The 25,194-nt window shown below is 49.7% G+C and overlaps 1 protein-coding gene across 1 annotated transcript in view; it reads right to left on the reverse strand.

Annotated features, from left to right (window-relative positions):
- LOC311122013 (cell adhesion molecule 4-like) overlaps nt 1-25,194 on the reverse strand; it is a 159,822-nt gene that overhangs the window by 18,923 nt on the left and 115,705 nt on the right. The window contains exons 2-6 of the mRNA XM_084158022.1: nt 17,611-17,757; nt 10,069-10,356; nt 8,683-8,844; nt 8,183-8,273; nt 6,534-6,706 (exon numbers count right to left, since the gene is read on the reverse strand). Of these exons, the coding sequence (XP_084014148.1) occupies nt 6,534-6,706; nt 8,183-8,273; nt 8,683-8,844; nt 10,069-10,356; nt 17,611-17,757 (861 nt within the window). The remainder of the gene's footprint in view (nt 1-6,533; nt 6,707-8,182; nt 8,274-8,682; nt 8,845-10,068; nt 10,357-17,610; nt 17,758-25,194) is intronic.

The following is a 25,194-nucleotide window of genomic DNA, read 5'->3' on the forward strand; positions in this document are numbered from 1 at the left end:
TCCACAGATTTTCTATGGGATTAAGGTCTGGAGACTGGCTAGGCCACTCCAGGACCTTAATATGCTTCTTCTTGAGCCACTCCTTTGCTTCCTTGGCCGTGTGTTTTGGGTCATTGTCATGCTGGAATACCCATCCACAACCCATTTTCAATGCCCTGGCTGAGGGAAGGAGGTTCTCAACCGGTACATGGCCCCGTCCATCGTCCCTTTGATGCGGTGAAGTTGTCCTGTCCCCTTAGCAGAAAAACACCCCCAAAGCATAATGTTTCCACCTCCATGTTTGACGGTGGGGATGGTGTTCTTGGGGTCATAGGCAGCATTCCTCCTCCTCCAAACACAGCGAGTTGAGTTGATGCCAAAGAGCTCGATTTTGGTCTCATCTGACCACAACACTTTCACCCAGTTCTCCTCTGAATCATTCAGATGTTCATTGGCAAACTTCAGACGGCCCTGTATATGTGCTTTCTTGAGCAGGGGGACCTTGCGGGCGCTACAGGATTTCAGTTCTTCACGGCTTAGTGTGTTACCAATTGTTTTCTTGGTGACTATGGTCCCAGCTGCCTTGAGATCATTGACAAGATCCTCCCATGTAGTTCTGGGCTGATTCCTCACCGTTCTCATGATCATTGCAACTCCACGAGGTGAGATATTTGCATGGAGCCCCAGGCTGAGGGAGATTGACAATATTTTGTGTTTCTTCCATTTGCGAATAATCGCACCAACTGTTGTCACCTTCTCATCAAGCTGCTTGGCGATGGTCTTGTAGCCCATTCCAGCCTTGTGTAGGTCTACAATCTTGGAGAGCTCTTTGGTCTTGGTCATGGTGGAGAGTTTGGAATCTGATTGATTGATTGCTTCTGTGGACAGGTGTCTTTTATACAGGTAACAAGCTGAGATTAGGAGCACTCCCTTTAAGAGTGTGCTCCTAATCTCAGCTCGTTACCTGTATAAAAGACACCTAGGAGCCAGACATTTTTCTGATTGAGAGGGGGTCAAATACTTATTTCCCTCATTAAAATGCTAATCAATTTATAACATTTTTGACATGCGTTTTTCTGGATTTTGTTGTTGTTATTCTGTCTCTCACTGTTCAAGTAAACCTACCATTAAAATTATAGACTGATAATTTCTTTGTCAGTGGGCAAACATACAAAATCAGTAGGGGATCAAATACCTTTTTCCCTCACTGTATAACTCTTTTGGCTTCCATGTAAAAACCTTTCCACAGAGGGTTCTACATGGAACCCAAAAGACTTCTACCTGGAACCAAAAAGGATTCTACCTGGAACATAAAAGGGTTATCCTATGGGGACAGCAGAAGTACAGATTTTGGAGTGTATGTGAGAGAAAGAGAGAGAGTTCACTGGGGAATGGGTCAATATGTGAGAGAAAGAGAGCGAGTTCACTGGGGAATGGGTCAATATGTGAGAGAAAGAGAGCGAGTTCACTGGGGAATGGGTCAATATGTGAGAGAAAGAGAGCGAGTTCACTGGGGAATGGGTCAGTATGTAAGAGAAAGAGAGCGAGTTCACTGGGGAATGGGTCAATATGTGTGTGTGTGTGTGTCTCACCTGAGGCAGAGGGATTAATGGGCAGGGTCAGTCGGCTAATTAATTGGACACTGATTCATATCTCTTGACCGTTAAAACTTAATTCTGGGAAGACTTATAAATAATGACTTCTCTCCATTTCTCACTTTCTTTCTCCCTCATCTCTCCTCCAACATCCTCTCCTCTCTCTACTCAAATCTCTCTTCTCTCCCTCAGAGGCGATCCTCCTCAACCTTAATCACTCTCCTCTCTCCCACGCACTCTTTCATTCCGCTTCCACATTCCCTTGTTCCATTTCTTATTCCATTCCTCTATGAGCACTCTCTCTCTCTCTCTAAAGCTTCATTACTATGCGGCTGTACAGCCAGTCAAATCACCGCAAGGCATTCTCCTATCATATTGTTATTCTGTACGCTCACCACTCAGACACCTATATTCACGGCTGTTTTCTCATTTGCATATTGAAGTTGTTGATAACGACATTTCTCTCAAATATCATTCCTTAAGCTAGAGAGATAAAACACTCACATATGATTGAACATTCCCTGTTTCTGCGTGTTTTTCTGTTCCAGTGCTGCAGCCTTGGCTTAAAGCACAGTAAGCTATGTGTCACTCACAACACAAGGTTAAATGTAATCTAGCTGCTGGTCAGAAGGCCTCGTCTCTTCCCGCTGCTCCACATTGATTTGGCCATAGCCTGCACTACATTGACTTTCTCACTGTCAATAGAAGACTGTCAAGAGCCACAAGGGGAAAAACACCACCTAGGATTCAGGTTTTTTCATCTCATCTTTCCTCTGTTTCTTCCTCCTCCTATCCTAACCCCCCTCCCTCCCTCCCTCACTCTCACGCACCCTCTCTCTCAACCCTCCCCCTATTCTAACCCCCTCCCTCACTCCCACCCTCTCTCTCTCCCTCCCCCTATCCTAACCTACCCCTCACTCCCAACCTCTCTCTCTCTCCTTACCCCCTATCCTAACACCCCTCACTCCCACCCTCTCTCACTCTCTCCCTCCCTCCCCCTATCCTAACCCCTCCCTCCCTCACTCCCACCCTCTCTCTCTCCCTCCCCCTATCCTAACCCACCCCTCACTACCAACCTCTCTCTCTCTCCTTCCTCCTATCCTAACACCCCTCACTCCCACCCTCTCTCTCTCTCCCTCCCCCTATCCTAACCTCCCCTCACTCCCACCCTCTCTCTCTCCCTCGCCCTATCCTAACCCCCCTCCTTCATTCCCGCCTCTCTCTCTCCCTCCCCCTATCCTAACCCCCCCTCACTCCCACCCTCTCTCTCGCTCTCCTTCCCCCTATCCTAAGCCCCCTCACTCCCACCCTCTCTCTCTCCCTCCCCCTATCCTAACCCCCCCTCACTCCCACCCTCTCTCTCACTCTCCTTCCCCCTATCCTAACCCCCCTCACTCCCACCCTCTCTCTCTCCCTCCCCCTATCCTAACCCCCCTCACTCCCAGCACTCATCTTCCCCCAAACCACAACTATATCTCTCCATCCATCCCTCTACCCATTCTCTTTTCTCCTGTCTATCTTCTCACTCTATTGTCTCTCTCTTGTTATTCCCTTTCACTACATTTTCACCCTCTATTTACTGTCTTCCTCTCACTCCTGCCTCTATCTCTTTCTCTCCTCCTCACCTTCTTTCTCTCTCTCCTCCTCTCCTGCTCTCTTTCGCACTTTCCATCCATCTCCAACACTCTCTCATGCAATTCAGTTCTAATGGGCTTTATTGGCTTGCAGCAATCCATCTGAGCACAGCAGCTCAGTTCAATTACATAAGCAGGCCCTCAGGGCTTTGCAGAGACAATCAGTAACGTTCTCCTCTGAGCTCCACCACCACCATCCCACCACCACGCCATCCCACCGCACCACCACCACGCCATCCCACCACCACGCCATCCCACCGCACCACCACCACCACCATCCCACCACCACGCCATCCCACCGCACCACCACCACACCACCACACCATCCCACCACACCACCACCACGCCATCCCACCACACTGCCACCACGCCATCCCACCACCACGCCATCCCACCGCACCACCACCACGCCATCTCACCACACCACCACACCACCACGCCATCCCACCACACCACCACCATGCCATCTCACCACACCACCACACCACCACGCCATCCCACCACACCACCACCATGCCATCCCACCACACTGCCACCACGCCACCACGCCATCCCACCACAACACCACACCATCCCACCACACCACCACCATGCCATCCCACCACACCGCCACCACGCCATCCCACCACACCACCACCACACCATCCCACCACGCCATCCCATCACACCACCACGCCATCCCACCACACCACCACCATGCCATCCCACCACACCGCCACCACGTCATCCCACCACACCACCACCACACCATCCCACCACCACCACGCCATCCCATCACACCACCACCACGCCATCCCACCACACCACCACCATTCCATCCCACCACACCGCCACCACGCCATCCCACCACCACACCATCCCACCACCACACCATCCCACCACACCACCACCATGCCATCCCACCACGCCATCCTACCACACCACCACCACACCATCCCACCACACCACCACCATGCCATCCCACCACGCCATCCCATCACACCACCACCACGCCATCCCACCACACCACCACCACGCCATCCCACCACACCACCACCACGCCATCTCACCGCACCACCACCACGCCATCCCACCACGCTGCCACCACGCCATCCCACCACAACACCACACCACACCATCCCACCACACCGCCACCACGCCATCCCACCACACCACCACCATGCCATCCCACCACACCACCACCATGCCATCCCACCACACCACCACCATGCCATCCCACCACACCACCACCATGCCATCCCACCACGCCATCCCATCACACCACCACCACGCCATCCCACCACACCACCACCACACCATCCCACCACCACACCATCCCACCACACCACCACCACGCCATCCCACCACACCACCACCATGCCATCCCACCACGCCATCCCACCACACCACCACCACGCCATCCCACCACACCACCACCACGCCATCCCACCACACTGCCACCACGCCATCCCACCGCACTGCAACCACACCATCCCACCACCACCACACCATCCCACCACCATCTCGCTCCTTAACAATGGTGGCGACTGCAACCAACCAACGCTCCATCCAGACTAACAGCAATCCGATGAGTACAGGCTCTCTTGTGCATTCAGCTCACCCAAAACAAAACCTCATATCTATATTACATATGTACGTGGGAGCTTGACACGTGCACGTGTATAATGCGCATGCACATCCACATTCTCTCTCACACACACAAACATGCACGCGCACACACACACAAATTAGCATGCACACACACACAAACACACATATGCACACTTACACACACACACACACACACACACACAGACTTAAACCTGCTGAATAAAGATTTCACTTCATTGGGCCAGGCTCCACAGAGACTCACCAACCTCTCACTCTCTATCTGGTTTTCAAAGATTTCATCCAGACACAGCGAAAAGCTCCTGCAACAAATTGGCCTCCGTTTTGTCCTGATTTTGCGCTTCACGGCCACATCAGACACTAGATAACTCTGGGAGCTGGTTGACAGTGTGAGGGGGAGTTTTTCAGATCTGTCATAGTGAGCTGTTTTAGCTGACTCATCGTCGCCACAAAGTCTTGCCGTGTCAGGTGCCCCACCCCAGTGCACCTTGGGATTTCCAGAGGCATGCGTGGCTAATCCAAGCCCCTAACTGAACACTAACCTGACTTCGACCTCTCTCTTCCTCTCTCCCTCCCTTCCTCTCTCTACCTCCTTCATCTCCCCCTCTCTCTGTCCCTCTTGGACTCGACAAGACAGGACCCCCTCCAGGGAGCTCTGAACTCCAGTACACCCAAAAAAGAGGGCAAACTACTGCCAAGGTCAGAAAAGTAGGAGGGAAGCAGAGAGAGAGAGAGAGAGAGAGAGAGAGAGAGAGAGAGAGAGAGAGAGAGAGAGAGAGAGAGAGAGAGAGAGAGAGATAGAACAAAGAGAGGATAAGAGATATAGACATTTAGAGAGAAGGAGTAGGAGAAAGATATATAGAAAGAGAAAAACAGGAGGATCGCTTGACAGAGAGAGGAAGGGAAACAGATAAATAAGAAGAAGAAAGAACGAAGACCCAGAAAAAGAAGAACCATTCTAGGAGACAGACGATAGAGACGAAGGAAGAGAAGAACATTTTCTTGAAGTGTGGACGGACTTCAAAGCCAGGCATGCCTAACCTGGTTGGCACAGTGAGAGAGAGAGTGTGGCTTTAGCTCTGGTGGTGGCTGCTCTGGCTAGATGAAAGGTGGCATTCCCACCCACCTCCTCTCTCAACGGAGGACGGTTAGAGTGTCGTTTGATGCCTGCCGCTCCCGCCACCCGCCGCTACTGCTCAGGAGAGGGTAAGGAGGGAGGGGATTATGGGAGGAGGGGAAGGGGGGAGTAGGGGAGCGGATGGGGGCGTAGCCTAAGGCGACCCAAAATGTTACGCAACAACCCCCCTCTGTCTCCATCTCCCGCTTTCCCTCTTTCTCTTCCTCCTACACTTTTTTTGATCTTCAGCTGTCAGATGTAAAGGTTGCAGTGAAAGGAGCAACCACTAGGGGGCCACAGCCATTGGGTACACTGACTATACTGTCTACAGATGCTGAGTTAAAAACTCAACCCCTAGCCCGACCCCCTGTTCCCCTCGCAGTCTCACATCTGTAAAGTATAAACAACTGATGAAGTGGCTCACACGTTTGATGTCTACATCTGTGTCTGTGATATGCTTCTGGTGTCTCATTCAAAAAGCTACGCTAGGATTGATGGTGAATGGATTCGGAGGATATGGAGGGTAAGCTGATCCTAGATCTGTGCCTTAGGGCAACTTTTCGCCGCAAGGCAGTGGTTGTCATGGCGAAGGTGGCTCACCGTACACCAGCAGCGTGTAGTGGTCGGCGGCACGGCCATAGTTGTTCTGCGCCTGACACAGGTAGGTCCCGTTGTGTGATTGGCTGAGACGGGACACCTGGAGGGTGGGGCCAGAGATCTCCGCCCTCTCAGGTAAGGTGTCATTAATCCTAGACCACTGGACATCCCTAGGCCTGCAGAGAGAGACAGGAGGGAGGGAGTGGACGGAGGGAGAGGGAGGGAGGGAAAGAAGATAGTGGGAGAGGAAAGAGTGAGAGAATTAGATAGAGTGGGGGAGAAACAAGGGGAGCAAGCAGCGTTGGGGAGTAGAAAGAGAGAAAAGATTAGGACAAAATGAGAGAGTGGTGGAGGGAGAGGGGGGTTATGGGAAATAAAAGGCGAGGAGGGAGTGAGAGAGATTTTAAGTTAGACCAACGGAGAGGAAAACAGCATGACAGAAAATAATTGGGGAGATTTATGGACAGAGAGAGAGAAGGAGAGGAGAGGGAGCAAAGAAAGATGTTGTGTCAGACGGAGAGAGGGAAAGCGGGACATGGGAGGAGAGAGCCAGGGAAGGAGATAGAGAGACAGAGATTTATGGGGGAGAGATGAGAGAGGGAGAGGCAGAGAGTAAGACAGGAAGATGGAGAGAAAGAGGTGGAGACACGAAAGACAAAGAAAAGTGAGACAGAAGGCGAGTGAGACAAAAGATTATTGGATTACACGCAACAACGAACACACACACAGACACACCACACACTCTCACACAAAGACACAAATCCCTGTGTGTGTGTGTGCATCCCCTGTGCTGTGCTGGCTGTCCCTCTCATCCCACCCTGGCCAGATTACAATCCCAGCTCATCTACACCCTAATCCCTGAGGAAAGCATCTCATTAAAACCCCCTGCTCATCCTCACACACACACACACACACACACACACACACACACACACACACACACACACACACACACACACACACACACTTTAATAAACACACCCCTCCAACAAAGACAGGCAGTGTAATGAATTGGTGATTAACGGTTAACAGGAAGTTTGTCCGGGGCCTGAGAGTGAGGGGGGTACCGGGGGTGTGTGTTAAGGAGCGTGTGGTGAGGTCACTCCAGCGTGAGATGAGGCAGGGGCAGTCCAGTGGATCAGCCACCACAGCCCCATCTCTCATGTCACTGTCCCCAGCTGGCTGTTACTGATCCTCACTGGGCCACACATACTGGCTCCTCAGCCTGGCTTTATTGTGGGGCTTTACTATGGCTTTACTCACCACACACACACACACACACACACACACACACACACACACACACACACATACATACACATACAAACACACACACACACACACACACACAAGCACATACACACACAAACCAGTTTTTATAGAGCGTAATGAAGAGGCTTTAGTTGCCTCAGAAACACACATGCACAACAAACACATCACAGTGTCTACAAGGGGCTTGTTTACGGCCTCCTCAGACACTTTATGGGGATCCAGAGAATGTCTCAACTCCTACAGATACTCCTAAACCAGCTGTAGTGTGAGCACAGCATACACACACAGCAAATGCACAAACCAATCAAACAATCTCATAAATGTGTGTACATACAACACACACACACACACACACACACACACACACAGTACACACTCACAGTGGGTTGCCAGTGATGGAGCAGGTGAGGCTGAGAGAGTCTCCCTCTCGGAGGATGCCAGGGGGAGGGATGATCCTCACTGTGGGGGCAACTAGGGAGAGAGGAGGAGGAAGGAACTGTAACACATTTGTTACCATGGTAACCAATCAGAGTGACGGTTGGAGGTTCTGTTATCATAACAACCCTCAGCGTGAAACAGCTGCTGCTTTGTTAATGGCTTCGGTGAATAGACACATCTGAGGAAGTACTCATATGTGTTGCTGTGATAGCCATGCAGGGCCATTTAAGCGGCAACAGTTTGGCAATGACACTGATTATGTAGATTTAAAGTGTAGAAAATGCTGATCAAACTCATAAATGGTGAGTTGATAAGTCATTTATAACAGAAGGGTTGACCACCCCAGACACCAAACACATATGAGTCATGACCATCAGAAATGAAGGTGATACAGCGCCAGTGTGTTGCCATGGTAACCCTCGGTGGCTGACCAGTCACTCACAGTGGACGTCGAGGCGGTAGTGGCGGACCCTCTTCTGACCCCCCAGGGCGGGGTGGGAGGCCTCACAGCTGACCGCTGCCCCGTTGTCTTTCCTCTCCACAGGTAGACGGATGGTACTGGACACACTCACTGTCTTCCCATTTTCCTGCTGGGACACCACACCTAGAGAAGGGGAGGGAGGGAGGGAGGGAGGGAGGGAGCATATCAGAAATGTATTGAGTCAGACAGAGGACGAGGAGCGATAGCAACAGAGAAGAGAGGGAAAGGGAGCGGGCGAAAGAAGAAAGAGAGAAGGGAGAAGAGAGAAGGACACATGGAGAGAGTGAGAAGGGCGTGATTGATGACAAGGAGAAGAGGAGAGAGGGATCCGGACAGGCTCAGACATAAAAGACAGATAAAGAGAGCGTGAGATGCGATTAAAAATATAAAAAGACTCCAAAAGAGGCAGGGGAAGAAGAGGAGAAGGAAGAGGAGGAGGAAGAGGAGGAGGGATGGTAGAGGCCAAAACTGAGGCCTCGCGGTCACGTAATAGCAGTTTGTAAAAATATGACAATAACTAACACCATGCTGAGTTTTCAATTATTTCAGCTGAGTGAACAGAAGCAGGCCCAATTGAAGCGTGAGATGAGGGCAGGGAGATACTGTCTTAATTACTGATACATTCTATCTGTCAGGATCTGGAGCCTAACCTTTAATGTCACAGGGCCCCCTCCACAGCACAACAGAGCAGAACAGAAAGCAGGGCTGTCTGCTGGCTGCTGTAGGCCCCACGCATCAGCCCACGGCGCTTGCTACGTAACCTTGTCACATCAGGGGACAGACATCGTTGTGAACACGGCATGAAAGGAGGAGACAGAGAGAGAGAAGAGGAGGAGAGGAAGAGGGGATGAAGAGAAGAGGAGTGAGGGAAAGGACAGAGTGTAAGGGCACAGAGACGTGCTGAGTTAGAGATTGAGATGGAGAGACAGGATGGGAGTGAGAGAGGGAGTGAGAGAAAAAAATAGCGAAATAAGAGAGAGGTGGAGGGTATAACAGGACAGACAGAGGGATAGACAAACAGAGAGAAAGAGATGGACAGAAGGACAGATTAAATGGTAAACAGAGTGATAGCAGGATGGAAGGCTTATCAGGTGGGGAGTAAAGGGGGAGCTAGATTGAAGGCTAGACAGAAAATGAGAGAGTATACTGGAGTTTGAGAAAGAGAGACAGATTGATAGATTGACACAGAGACAGGCAGGCGGATAGATAGGGAATGCAGGAAGTGAACAGAGAGAGAGAGAGAGCGAGAGAGATGCAGAGAGAGAGGTATGACTGAACAAAGACAGACAGACAGATACTGATAGATAGAATGACAGAGCGACATAGATCTTCAAAGGATGGACAGACCTGGTATCTCCCGGCGGTCCCTGATCCAGCGCAGCGTGGCGGGGGGCTTGCTGCGTGGCGACAGACAAGTGAGCTCCACCTCGCCCCCCTCCACGGCCTCCTGCTTCACCTCCACCGTGGGGGTGTCGGGAGGGACGGACACGGATAGCGTGGCCACTTGGTGGTGGGTGTCGTCGGTGTAGAGCTGGCAGAAGTAGCCGCCCTCGTCCGACACGCTCACGTTGGTGAGGGTGATGCGTACGAGGCGGGGAGTGAAGAGTACCATCTGGAAACGGTCGTCCTTCAACGCTGGGGAGGGGATGGAGGAATATAGGGAGACAGGGAGGAAGAGAGTGTAGGAGGGAGTCAAGACACAATTGGAGATAAACGCATAAATATATGGAAAGAAAAGCAAGGCCAAAAGAAAAGAGGACAGGGGGAGTAACAATAGAAAGGGGGATAGTGAAGGAGAAGAAGAATGAAACATGGTTAATCCAACAATCCACTGTGACCTCCTGACCAAGGCCATAGTATCATAGTAACCACAGAGGCGGTGAGAAGAGAGAGAACCTAGAGAAAGGACATAGGGAGAGAGCAAAACTATTTTTCTTTCGTTGTCAGAGAAAGGGAAAAATCAATTGTGAGAAAATCATGATAATAACAAATAATACTAATAACCATCAGTGCGACAGGGACTCGATGGCCATTGTCTCATAAACCTCCCCAAACCCACTTTGTATCGACTGACTGACTGACTGCACAACCTCTCTCTTTCCTCTCTACCTCCCTCTCTTCCTCTCTTTTTATTACTCTCGTTCTCCCTGCTCTTTTGTGTTTGCTTCTGCATTGGGAGAATTGCTTCTCTCTTCCCTGGTGTAATACTCCACCATTTCACAACATCATTCATTATATCCGAGGTTTAGTGTGTGTATGTGTGTGTGTGTGTTCTGTGTCTGTGTGAAACACAGATAAATATATTGTAGACAGAGAGAAAAATAGTATACATTTGCCTTAGAATACTATTTCACTAAGCTCCCTGAATGTGAGAGTGATTCCTGAATCCTGACAGAAAAATACATATTATTTTCCCCCTCTCACTAAATGGCAACTAAATGTCACAGCTTTGTTCAAGTCCTATTTCACCTTTTGTCCCAGCTCATTTGCATGCCAGGCAGTCAGAGCTAGAGGAGATAGATGGGATCCACAGGCAGTCAGAGCTAGATGAGATAGATGGGATCCACAGAGTGTCACGGTTTCGGCCGAGGCTGCCTCTCTTCCTTGCTCGGGCAGGCTTCGGCGGTCGTCGTCTCCGGAGTACTAGCTGCCACCGTTGTATGTTTCGATGTTCGTTTGGTTTTGTCTTGATGTTGTACACCTGTTATCGTTTAGCGTTCATTATTGTCCTATAAGTTCTCGTTGTGTTTGTCATGTGTTGTGTGTGATTGAACTTGCTGTCGTGTATGTCTGTGCTTCGTTCGCTCCTCTGTGTTGGAGAGGTTCTCGCACGTGTTTGTGCGTTATTGTTATTTTGTTTGATTTTACGCCTGTGTGCGTAATCGCTCGTATCCAAGCTCTTTTGACTCGTTTTGAGTTTTGGTTCACTAAAGTCTATTGGACTAAGTTCCTGCGTCCTGCGCTTGATTCCTGCACCACACCTTCACAGCACACCTTCTGACAGAATCACACACCGAAGATGGAATCAGCAGGAGCCGCAGCAGCACCTGAGTCTCTGGAGGAGCGGGTCCGCGAGCAGAATGACCAGATCCTTCGTATCGGGACCACCCTTCAGGACGTGATCAACACGCTTCAACGCTGGGAGACCAGAGGGACACCCACACCTCCACCTTCCGTGCCATCACCATCGGCCAGTCAGCCCATACAAGCTCCGGAACCCAGGGGAATTCGGCTCTCGCTCCCGAGGGCATATGATGGGACCGCTGCCTGGTGTCAGGGCTTCCTTCTACAGGTGGAGCTATACCTGGCCACCGTACACCCGGCGCCCTCGGGACACGAGAGCGTGTCCGCCCTCATCTCCTGTCTCACCGGCAAGGCGTTGGAATGGGCCAACGCCGAGTGGAGGAGAATAGACGCCTCCACTATCACCTACTCAGAGTTCTCCCGCCGCTTCAGGGCTGTGTTTGACCATCCACCTGAGGGGAAAGCGGCGGTGGAGCGTCTATTCTACCTCCGGCAGGGGAGGAGGAGCGCCCAGGAGTTCGCTTTAGAATTCCGAACTATAGCGGCGGATGCAGGGTGGAATGAGCGGGCCCTCATCGATCACTACCGCTGTAGTCTACGAGAGGACGTCCGTCGGGAGCTGGCCTGCAGGGATACCAGCCTCACTTTCGATCAGTTAGTGGACATGTCCATCAGGCTGGACACCCTGCTGGCTACCCGCGGACGTTCCGAGGGGGGTCCGTCCATTCCATCCTCCAGCACCTCCGAGCCGAGCCCTATGGAGCTCGGGGGTGCTGGCACTAGAGAGAGGAGGGGTCGGAGCACGAGGGGGGCCGTCCCCTGCACCAACTGTGGCCGTGGAGGACACACCGCGGCTAGGTGCTGGGGAGGGTCTCCTAGGGGAGAAGACGACAGGCTCCGCACTGGGGAGTCCTTCCAGGTGAGTAGGCGCCCCACTTACCCAGAGCTCTCTGTTGCGCACTTCTGTATACCTGTGCGATTTCCACAGGTTGCACCTCATTCCCAGCATAAGGCGCTAGTAGATTCAGGCGCGGCTGGGAATTTTGTTGATAGTAAATTTTGTTTAGAATTAGGGATTCCCCTTCTTCCTGTTGACGTCCCATTCCCCGTTCATGCCCTAGATAGCCGTCCGTTGGGATCGGGCTTGATCAGGGAAGTCACAGCACCACTTAGGATGTGTACGCAGGGGGGTCATGAGGAGATTATCCAGCTATATCTGACCGACTCTCCTGCGTATCCGGTGGTGCTGGGAATGCCCTGGTTGAGTATCCATAATCCATCTATTTCGTGGCAGGAGAGGGCTCTGATGGAGTGGTCTGCCCAGTGTGTGGGGCGATGTTTAGGTGTTTCCGTGGGGGCTACCTCGGTGGAGAGTCCAAACCAGGTGCCCGCATTGCACATTCCCCCCGAGTATGAGGATTTGGCTATTGTGTTCAGTAAGTCGAGGGCGACGCAGTTACCTCCTCATAGGCAGGGAGATTGTGCGATAGACCTCCAGGCAGGAGCTGCGCTCCCACGGAGCCATGTGTATCCTCTGTCTCAAGAGGAGAAGAGAGCTATGGAGACTTACATAGACGAATCTCTGAGACAAGGATACATACGGCCATCCACTTCCCCTGCGTCCTCGAGCTTCTTTTTTGTGAAGAAGAAGGATGGAGGGTTACGCCCGTGCATTGATTACCGTAGTCTCAATCAGATCACGGTGAAGTACAGTTATCCACTTCCTCTGATTGCGACCATGACGGAGTCATTGCACGGGGCGCGTTTTTTCACAAAATTAGATCTCAGGAGCGCTTACAACTTGGTACGCATTAGAGAGGGCGATGAATGGAAGACAGCATTTAGTACCACCTCGGGTCATTACGAGTATCTTGTCATGCCATACGGGTTGATGAACGCTCCTTCAGTTTTCCAATCATTCGTGGATGAGATCTTCAGGGACATGCAGGGGCAGGGGGTGGTCGTGTACATAGATTACATTCTTGTGTACTCGTCTACCCGAGTCGAGCATGTGGCCCTGGTGCGCCGAGTGTTGAGGAGGCTGTTGGAGCACGACCTGTATGTCAAGGCAGAGAAATGTCTGTTTTTCCAGGAGTCGATCTCCTTTTTGGGTTATCAGTTGTCTGCGTCAGGGGTGAAGATGGAAGTTGACCGGGTGTCAGCCGTGCGTAACTGGCAGACTCCAACCACTGTTAAAGAGGTGCAGCAGTTTTTGGGGTTTGCAAATTACTACCGGATGTTTATCCGGGGTTTTGGACAGGTGGCAGCTCCCATAACGTCTCTTTTGAAGTGGGGTCCGGTGCGTTTGCAGTGGTCAGCCGAGGCGGACAGGGCTTTTGGGAGACTGAAGGACCTGTTTACTTCGGCTCCGGTGCTGGCGCATCCGGATCCCGCTTTACCATTTCAGGTTGAGGTGGACACGTCAGAGGCCGGTATAGGGGCCGTGCTTTCGCAACGGTCCGGCACGCCACCTAAACTCCGCCCCTGTGCCTTTTATTCCAAAAAGTTCAGTCCGGCGGAGCGAAATTATGACGTAGGGGACAGGGAGCTGTTAGCCGTTGTACAGGCCCTAAAGGTGTGGAGGCATTGGCTTGAGGGGGCTCAACACCCTTTTCTCATTTTGACTGACCACCGTAACCTGGAGTACATCCGGGCAGCTAGGAGACTGAACCCTCGCCAGGCGCGGTGGAACATGTTTTTGGCCCGGTTCGTATTTAAGATCACGTACATCCCTGGGTCACAGAACGGTAAGGCAGACGCACTGTCTCGCGGTATGACACGGAGGAGAGGTCCGTGGAGCCCACTCCCATACTGCCGGAGTCTTGTCTGGTGGCACCGGTAGTGTGGGAGGTCGATGCTGAAATCGAGTGGGCGTTGCGCACCGACCCTAGTCCTCCTCAATGCCCGGAGGGTCGGACGTACGTCCCGCTCGAGGTTCAGGATCGATTGATATATTGGGCTCACACGTCACCCTCCTCTGGACATCCTGGTATTGGCCGGACAGTGCACTGCCTTAGTGCTAAGTACTGGTGGCCCACGTTAGCCAGGGATGTGAGGGTTTATGTCTCCTCCTGCTCGGTGTGCGCCCAGTGTAAGGCGCCTAGACATCTGCCTAGGAGTAAGTTACAACCCCTGCCCGTTCCACAACGACCATTGTCTCACCTCTCGGTGGACTTCGTCACTGACCTTCCCCCCTCGCAGGGGAATACTACTATACTGGTCGTTGTGGACCGGTTCTCTAAGGCCTGTCGTTTGCTCCCAATGCCGGGCCTTCCTACTGCCCTACAGACCGCCGAAGCTCTATTCACCCATGTTTTCCGGCACTACGGGGTACCCGAGGATATTGTGTCTGATCGAGGTCCCCAGTTCACCTCCAGAGTCTGGAGAGCATTTATGGAGCGTTTGGGGGTCTTGGTGAGTCTTACCTCGGGTTACCATCCAGAGAGTAATGGGCAGGTGGAACGTGTGAACCATGATGTGGGTAGGTTTCTTAGATCATACTGCCAGGGCCGGCCGGAGGAGTGGGCACGGTATGTTCCCTGGGCAGAAATGGCCCAGAATTCCCTACGCCACTCCTCAACTAACCTAACCCCTTTCCAATGTGTGTTAGGTTACCAGCCGGTTCTGGCACCATGGCAGCAGAGCCAGATCGAGGCTCCTGCGGTGGATGAGTGGGTGCGGCGCTCGGAGGAGACGTGGAACGCTGCACACGTCCACCTGCAGTGGGCCATCCGTCGTCAGAAGGCGAGCGCCGATCTCCACCGCAGTGAGGGGCCGGTGTAAGCACCTGGTGATCGAGTCTGGCTCTCTACCAGAAACCTACCCCTCCGCCTGCCCTGCCGGAAGCTGGGTCGGCGGTTTGTGGGGCCGTTTAAAGTCCTGAGAAGATTGAACGAGGTGTGTTACAGATTACAACTGCCTAGTGACTATCGTATTAACCCCTCATTCCATGTGTCTCTTCTCAGGCCGGTGGTAGCTGGTCCACTCCAGGAAGATGAGATCAGAGAGACTCCTCCGCCCCCATTGGACATCGAGGGGGCACCGGCGTACACCGTGCGGTCCATCTTGGATTCGAGACGTCGGATGGGGGGTCTCCAATATCTCGTGGAGTGGGAGGGGTACGGCCCGGAGGAACGGTGCTGGGTGCCGAGGAGAGACATTTTGGATCCGTCTCTCCTGACAGAATTCCACCGTAGTCACCCGACGCGCCCTGCTCCGCGTCCTCCTGGTCGTCCCCGAGGCCGGGGTCGGCGCACGGCTGGAGCCGCGCGTCAAGGGGGGGGTACTGTCACGGTTTCGGCCGAGGTTGCCTCTCTTCCTTGCTCGGGCAGGCTTCGGCGGTCGTCGTCTCCGGAGTACTAGCTGCCACCGTTGTATGTTTCGATGTTCGTTTGGTTTTGTCTTGATGTTGTACACCTGTTATCGTTTAGCGTTCATTATTGTCCTATAAGTTCTCGTTGTGTTTGTCATGTGTTGTGTGTGATTGAACTTGCTGTCGTGTATGTCTGTGCTTCGTTCGCTCCTCTGTGTTGGAGAGGTTCTCGCACGTGTTTGTGCGTTATTGTTATTTTGTTTGATTTTACGCCTGTGTGCGTAATCGCTCGTATCCAAGCTCTTTTGACTCGTTTTGAGTTTTGGTTCACTAAAGTCTATTGGACTAAGTTCCTGCGTCCTGCGCTTGATTCCTGCACCACACCTTCACAGCACACCTTCTGACACAGAGTCCTCTTGGACAGGTCTATTACTGTTCCTATAGTCTGTTTCTATGCTGGACAGCCTAATTAAAAGACCTTGGGTGTGTCCATAATGGCACCCGATTCCCTATATAGTGCACTACTTTAAACCAGAGCCCTATGGGACCTGGTTTAAAGTAGTGCACTGTAAAGGGAATAGTGTGCCATTTGAGACACACTCGTCATTAGAGCCCATTGGTTTAGTGCTGTAGCTGGACAGCTCATTGCCTCATTCCCTTTACCTAACCTTTCTACAGTTATAGAGGGGAATGGTTCAGCACGGAAGGCTGCCAGAAACACCAAGGGTTACTCTGCTCCCTGCACTAATGGTAATTGGTAGCATTGGAATCGCCCTGCAGTGTGTGTGAGAGAGTAGAGAGCTAGAGAGAGGTAAACCCATTCTCTATAATACCTAACCTCTCTCTCTCTCCTCTCTCTCTCTCCTTCTCTCTCTCTCTCTCTCCTCTCTCTCCTTCTCTCTCTCTCTCCTCTCTCTCTCCCCTTCTCTCTCTCTCTCCTCTCTCTCTCTCTCCTTCTCTCTCTCTCTCCTCTCTCTCCTTCTCTCTCTATCTCTCCTCTCTCTCTCTCTCTCTCCTTCTCTCTATCTCTCTCTCCTTCTCTCTCTCTCTCTCCTCTCTCTCTCTCTCCTTCTCTCTCTCTCTCTCCTTCTCTCTCTATCTCTCCTTCTCTCTCTGACTCTGTCCTATTAAGGTCCATCATGCTTTCAGACTGAAAAAAGGTTCTCCTCCTCGGGGAGCGAGCGACTCTAAATACTTAATAGTGTGAACCGGTAGTCCTGATCTGACAAAGAGGGCTAGTTAGACGGAAGGCTTCAATATACTGCTTTGATCTGGCAGAAGAGGTCTGATCCATGTTCTTATTGTAATGAGGTAGGGAGAGGAGTATGCATTTTAGAAGTATTTGGAGGTTCCTATAAAGTACTCCTCCATAATGAACTGAGACCTTATTAAAACTAAAGAGGCCAGTTCAATAGTTTGACCTCCCTCATAATGACATTGATCTGGTGGCTTCAAACCCTGACCACAGAGATGAATTTTGAAACCTCACTGTTTCCCTCTCTCACATACATGAAGAAACACACACGCATAAACATAAACACAGACACACAGACCTCGTGTGCCGTTGAAGAAGAGGGTCTGTCTGCGAGGGTTCTGGATGACCACGATGGAGCCGTCATAGTTCTGCAGACGGCAAGAGATCTGGGCCGTGCCTCCTTCCAACACAGTCACATTCTCAGCCTGCACCGCCTGGCAACGTGCTAGAGAGAGAGAGAGGGAGAGAGAGAGAGAGAGAGAGAGAGAGAGAGAGAGAGAGAGAGAGAGAGAGAGAGAGAGAGAGAGAGAGAGAGACAGATTTAGTTTCAACCTCAATACAAACCCCAACATTCACAGAAAAGCAAGTAAACAACCATTGATTCTGCTCCATTGACAGTCAATATACATAGACTTGATACATTCATTATATTGGGGTGTACAATTTAGTCATTTAGCAGACGCTCTTATCCAGAGCGACTTAAAGTTAGTGAGTGCATACATTTCTTTTCTTCATACTGGTCCCCCGTGGAAAAAACGAACCTACAACCCTGGCATTGCAAACGCCATGCTCTAAAACGAACCTACAACCCTGGCATTGCAAACGCCATGCTCTACCAACCTGAGCTACACTGGAACATGATTCATGATTCATGATTCATGAATACTAGTGTCCTTTTTGTCCTTTTTGAAGGTAGTAGCAGCAGAGTCATATAACATGGCTCTGAGTAGCATTAGGAGTGGGAGAGATGTAGAGAAACTGATAGAACAGTGCGCGAGAGAGAGCGAGAGAGAGAGAGAGTGCGAGAGATGGTGACGAAGAGAGAGAGAGAAACAAATGCTGTTATTAATTGACATGGACACAGGCAGGGAGAGCGGTAAATGAGCTTGGTGGTTGGACTGTTCTCATTATTACAATTAGCAGCCATTAGCCTAACACAGTCCTAATAGAGAGACTGACATACTGTAGCAACACAACACACACATTGGACTGTGGGTTCATCATTAGAGGCAGATGGGAGCCATACAAGCTAAGTGGCCAACAGGAGTAATACACACTTTCTCCTACATACGCTCTCTCTACCCTTCTCTCTCGGCTCACACACGTATGCATCCCTTCACACACGTATGCACATACGCAGCCACACACACACACACATACAGGTAATCATGGTTTGGAGTTCAGCCTTCTTGCCACCTGTCTGTATTGGGCATTGCAGTTTGAACTGAGGTCATGGTAATGTAATGGTGGCTCGTGTTTGTGGTTGTGTGTGTGTGTGTGTGTGTTTGTGGTTGTGTGTGTGTGTGTGTGTGTGTGGTTGTCTGTGTGGTTGTGTGTTTCACACTCACAGCCCAGAAGGAGTACTTAACATAAAGAACAACATTGATATTGAAACTGGGTGATGGAGAAGCCACTAAAGCAAGTCAATACAGAGACATGCCTACATTATACAGGATCTGGCCGTGTTCTATCCAACCCTGTGAAAAGTATTCTAGAAGGCTGTGGAAATAGTGTGGGACAGACAGATGGGCGCTGACAGTCACGAGTTGCTGAGTTAACTACTTTGGGAATGACAATATCTGCACTCTAGTGAACCTGTGTGTGTGTGTGTGAATGAGTGAGTGAGTGAGTGAGTGAGTGAGTGAGAGAGAGAGAGAAATAAAGAGAGAGAGAGAAATAAAGAAAGAGTGAGAGAGAGAGAGAGAGAGAGAGAGAGAGAGAGAGAGAGAGAGAGAGAGAGAGACGGAGAGAGAGAGACGAGAGAGAGAGAGAGAGAGAGAGAGAGAGAGAGAGAGAGAGAGAGAGAGAGAGAGACGGAGAGAGAGAGAGCGAGAGAAGAGAGAGAGAGAGAGAGAGAGAGAGAGAGAGAGAGAGAGAGAGAGAGAGAGAGAGAGAGAGAGAGAGAGAGGACACAAAGAGGACGTCACAAAAAATCCTGGACAATTATCACTAATTGGAGTCATTATTATTCCCCATTCTCTACATCAATATTGTGATTCATATCACGGCCATCAGCGTTCGCCATCCCAATTATTTAGGCTACTTAATAACTGGTATTACTCATCACCCTGGCAACCGGCAACTTGGCCGCCATTGTTTTATTGATGCTAATTGTAATAGCAGCACCATATATCAAGCAGAGGCCCAGCCCGGGAAGTAATTGTGAGTAATTAGTATCAAAACAGCACATACAACTCCAGGCAGAAAGAAGTGGCGGGATGTTTGAGGCTGAGGCTAGAAAATTGGAGTAATTAGAGTCCATTGCTTCCACTTCCTCCGCCAGCTGTCACCTCTTCAATGGAGATAAGGCCTAGATACCCGCCGATGCTGCTGCTGGTTTAGAGACAGACAGACCAGGCAGGCAGCCCTGTGCTGTGCATGACACATCCACCACCTGGCTGCCAAGCCAACGGGACCAGGCGAGGGTGGCGGGAGACAGGGATAGAACAGAACAGTCAAGCCAGGAAATGAATGGAGGCGCAGAGCAGGGGTATAATAACACCACAGCTGGGAGAGAGATATGGGATGACGCAGGTCCCCTCAGCATGGCCCCACGGTGGCCCTGGCACTTTAACTGTAGTTTTTATAGTCATCCATCCACTGTAGGCCAGGGGCTTGTGAATACCAATAGGCAGGGCTATCCTTCTAGTAGTGTGACTAAAAGAGTGAAAAGACGCTCCGTGGCAGAAGTATTAATCCTGACCCCATTAAAATCAGGGCCATAATAAAATACTCCACAAGCACGGAATTAGATTGAGAGAGAATGTAAGGCGATCGATACCGAAACGGTGTACTGACAGTTTGAAAAACAGATAAATAAAACAATATATTATTGTCAGTTCTCCTTTCGGCCAAGTGGGGGCAGTGTTTCATCGCAGTGAAAGGCCCCTATCAGAGCTCCCCTCCACTCTCTCCACGGCCCTGAAAAGGTGCATTTATTTACGCCAGCTACACAGCGCCCAGACAGCCAATCATTTTCAAAATGCATAAACAAATAAATAAATAATACATATAGGTATAAATAAACAAGGCTGTATCCCGGGCGTCCTAAATGGTTCCCAAGGTGAAGCTGAGTTATAAGGAAGGTTAGAGGAGGGTGGAAGTTGGGACCACAGCCAGGTATATGAAGACGGAGGGGTCTCAGTAAATCCTAGAATGGCTCAGCGTGTAGCTTACTGTAGGATTAGTGGACTGAGTTACCGCCATGGAGAATTCAAGACAACGACGCGCGCGCACACACACACACACACACACACACACACACACACACACACACACACACACACACACACACACACACACACACACACACACACACACACACAGCCTCCAGGTCAATAACAAGACAGGAGAGATAGGCTAGCAGCCAGCCAGAGGGACAAGGTCATAATGCCTCTAAACTCACAGGTAAAACATCACTGGGCCTACTTCACATGAGGTTGAGTCTAGCTAGGCTACACAACAGGTTAAGAAAACAGCTGTATTTCCCAATGAAAGTGAACGTTTTTTTACCAGTTAAGTGGGTTGACAACACATTCTCATTTAACAACATGGACCAAAGGAAGAGTTGCATGGGGAATAGAGGAGTGGAAAGGAGATGGGATGGGTGCCACTTAGAACAGGTGTGTTGATTGAGTTTGTATGGAGATAGGCCTAAACGCATGCACACATACATACACACACACATACACATACATACAACACACGTACATACATACACACACACCGTACATACATACACACACACCGTACATACATACACACACACCGTAGCAGTCCCTCAAGTCATTTTCTCTACTGTAATTAAATCAATAAAGCATTCTCTCTCAGCCTCAGCTTTGTTGGGATGTACTGTTCTAACCATTTCACCATTTATAACTCTTATTTCACTGGAACATATCCATTCCACACTACACTATCCCTATGCTGTGTCTGTGCGTGTGTGGTATGTCGGTGAAAAGCTGACAGAATAAGATTATTATCCTTCCTCTCCTCCCTCTTCTGTCTCTCTTTCTGGTCTAAAATTATCACTCCATCTCTCCCAGATTCTAACACTCTGCCAATCAAATCTACAAAAAAGCCCCACCTATAAATAATACATAATCCTTTACAAATCTAGCTTCTTCTATTTCTCATTACCTTGTTCTGTTCACTCTCTATATCCCTATTTTCTTCCCATCTCTCTCTCTCTCTCTCTCTCTCTCTCTCTCTCTCTCTCTCTCTCTCTCTTGTGTTTACATGCCAAAGCAAGTTAAAAATGTGACGTCCTCTTTGTGTCTCTCTCTCTCTCTCTCTCTCTCTCTCTCTCTCTCTCTCTCTCTCTCTCTCTCTCTCTCTCTCTCTCTCTCTCTCTCTCTCTCTCTCTCTCTCTCTCTCTCTCTCTCTCTCTCTCTCTCTCTCTCTCTCTCTCTCTCTCTCTCTCTCTTCTCTCTCTCTCTCTCTCTCTCTCACTCTCTCTCTCTCTGTGTTTACATTGCCAAAGCAAGTTAAATAGATAATAAACAAAAGTGAAATAAACAATAAATAAAAAAATCTCACTTCTTCTGGTCGCTTATTGCTCTCATTCTGTTTTCCTCCTCTCTCTCTCCCTCTCTTCGTGTTGGTCAGTGGAGCTCATAATTTTCCCCCTGCTGTATTCTTTTCACCTCTAATATCATTATCTCCCTCCCTCTTTCCCTCACCTTCTCCCTGCACTAATCCCCCATGCTCCTTCTATACCTTCATCTCTCATTCCTCCTCTCTTCTTCTCTGCGCATATTCACTGTCTTTTACTTGCCTCCCTCTATCCATTTCTCTCTTCCTTCATCTAGCCTCTAATCTTGCGATACTTTCCTTCCATTCTGCAATACTCCCCCTCTCTGTCTGCCTCTCTCTCTCTGACTCAGTGGGTATCTCTCATTCCCGCATGGTTCTATCTCCACACTCTCCTTCCCTAAATGTGATTTGTTCTGCAGCTCAAGTCTGCAGTATAATCATCCTGTTTTGTTCAGGACAGGGAGGAAGGGAGAGAGAGGGAGAGGGATTGAGAGAGAGGACATGAGGACAAACATATTCTCTCTCTCTCTAACAGCAGAATCACCATAAAATGATCTGTTCTCCCTTTTGTATGATTCTATTTCTCTTTCTCACACATCTACTCTTCCTCTCCCCTGCTTTACACTCTCCTCTCTTCTCACTGCTCCTCTCTTCATCTCACATCTCTGTTCACCCCTCCCATCCTTCTCACAGCTATCTTTTGACCTTCATGTTCTTTATGACCTTCACCATATTTCCATGACCCCATTCCCTCCCTCTCTCCCTACCGCTCTGCTCATCTCATCTCATCTCTCTCTCTCTCTCTCTCTCTCTAAATACCTCACACTTTCTCGCTCTCTCTATCCCCCCACCTCACTCTCCTCTCACTATATTACCCCCCCTGTCCTTCACAACCTCTCCTCTCCCTCTCTTTCAATCCCTTCTCTCTTTACCTCTCTCTGTTTTCCACCAGTGTGTATGCAGTCCTTTTAAACAGCTAAAGCTGGTTAGCCATGGCGTTTATGACAAGCCGTCACAGCCCAACACTGCTCTGGCAACGACTGCCACACACAACAAGGGCAGCTTAAGGAAAATGTACAGGCCCATTACACGTTGATACCACGCTGGAGATTCACGGTGGCCAAGAGGAGAGAGTCTTAACCCCCCCCCTCAATCCCTCTACCTGGCCAGTCTTCCTCCTCCTGCTCACTGCTCACCCAAAACTGCTTCATTGGCAGGAATTATATAACCCAGCCTCCTTGCCAAGGCTAAAAACTAATTCACTCTCTCTTTCCATCCCTCTCCCTCATTCTCTCGCTCTTCTATTGTCATCCATTCCCTCCCTCCCTCCCGCCATCCCATGCCACGAAATGTCCCTGTGTAGATCCAATATGCAAATTCTGTGTTCAATCCAGATTTTGATTGGCTTGGAGGAAGTGGACGCGTTGCAGCCATGGTTATTTACAGAACATCTCTGCATATTAAAACGCTGCTTGAGCCCAAATAGAATAATGACAGGATGTATTCATGGTATCAGTGGTGCTACCAGTGATCCTAATAAGATATCAAAGACAGGGAAAACACCAGCTCTCCTGCCCACAGTGCTTCCTGGGCTCACTGTCTTTCTCTCTCTCCCTCCCTCTCACTTGCCTCCCCTTTTGCTTTTTTCTCCCTCTCTCCCTCCTTCTACCACTCTCTGTCTCTCTTTCTTTCTCTCTCCTTCTCCCTCTATTTCCTCTGGTCACAGTTTATTTTGTGGTGTACTTCAGAAGGCTCTCGGAGGCTGTGAACACTTTTTAAATATATATCTCTCTCTTTCTTTCTCTCTCTCTCTCATGCAGTCCAGAACCTCATCTCTTCATGCATTCCCTCATCCCTTGCCTCTTTTAACTCTAATCCTCCATTCCGGTTTGTGTTTCCCCAGTCCTATAGCCCCATGGGTGTATCCCATCATCTCTACAGCGCTCTGCTCATACATAATGCTAATTGCAAATTCACACCTAAATCATAGACATTTGAGAGTTCAATCACACTCTACTTTTCTCTCGATCCACTCAATCTTTCTATCCCTACGTGCCCTGTCTTCAATTTCCCTCACTCTATAGCTTTGCCCCATTTCACATTACATTTATTAACTCTCCCGATCTTCCCATTTCTCTCATCCATTATCACGTATTGGCCACAATCATCACACTGTGAGAGGTGAAAGATGGAGAAAGATGATCTATCTTGATGTAGCGAGGTGAGAGTGTGTGTACAGATGTAGGATCTTAATTTGAGCCAGTTTGCTACAGCAGGACAAAAATCCTGCAGCAACAGGAAATGTGAATTATTATGTGTATTATAATTAATAGACATTTTTGAGGGGTTGATACATTTTTCGTAAGGGAAAATCAGGTCTGAAATTTCAAAGTGGAAATTACAAACTTCAGAAGCCTTTCTAAACCTCACACACACTAGCTACAAGTTTAAAATGTCCTGCATTGCAGAAAAGTTCTGCAACAGGGTGATCAAATTAAGATCCTACATCTGTATATAAGTTAGTGTGTGTCGTCATGTGTACAGTGGGGAAAAAAAGTATTTAGTCAGCCACCAATTGTGCAAGTTCTCCCACTTAAAAAGATGAGAGAGGCCTGTAATTTTCATCATAGGTACACGTCAACTATGACAGACAAAATGAGAAAAATAAATCCAGAAAATCACATTGTAGGATTTTTTATGAATTTATTTGCAAATGATGGTGGAAAATAAGTATTTGGTCAATAACAAAAGTTTCTCAATACTTTGTTATATACCCTTTGTTGGCAATGACACAGGTCAAACGTTTTCTGTAAGTCTTCACAAGGTTTTCACACACTGTTGCTGGTATTTTGGCCCATTCCTCCATGCAGATCTCCTCTAGAGCAGTGATGTTTTGGGGCTGTCGCTGGGCAACACGGACTTTCAACTCCCTCCAAAGATTTTCTATGGGGTTGAGATCTGGAGACTGGCTAGGCCACTCCAGGACCTTGAAATGCTTCTTACGAAGCCACTCCTTCGTTGCCCGGGCGGTGTGTTTGGGATCATTGTCATGCTGAAAGACCCAGCCACGTTTCATCTTCAATGCCCTTGCTGATGGAAGGAGGTTTTCACTCAAAATCTCACGATA

Source organism: Coregonus lavaretus (genome assembly GCF_964263955.1).
Source record: "Coregonus lavaretus genome assembly, chromosome: 3".
In the NCBI taxonomy this organism is placed as follows: Eukaryota; Metazoa; Chordata; class Actinopteri; order Salmoniformes; family Salmonidae; genus Coregonus; species Coregonus lavaretus.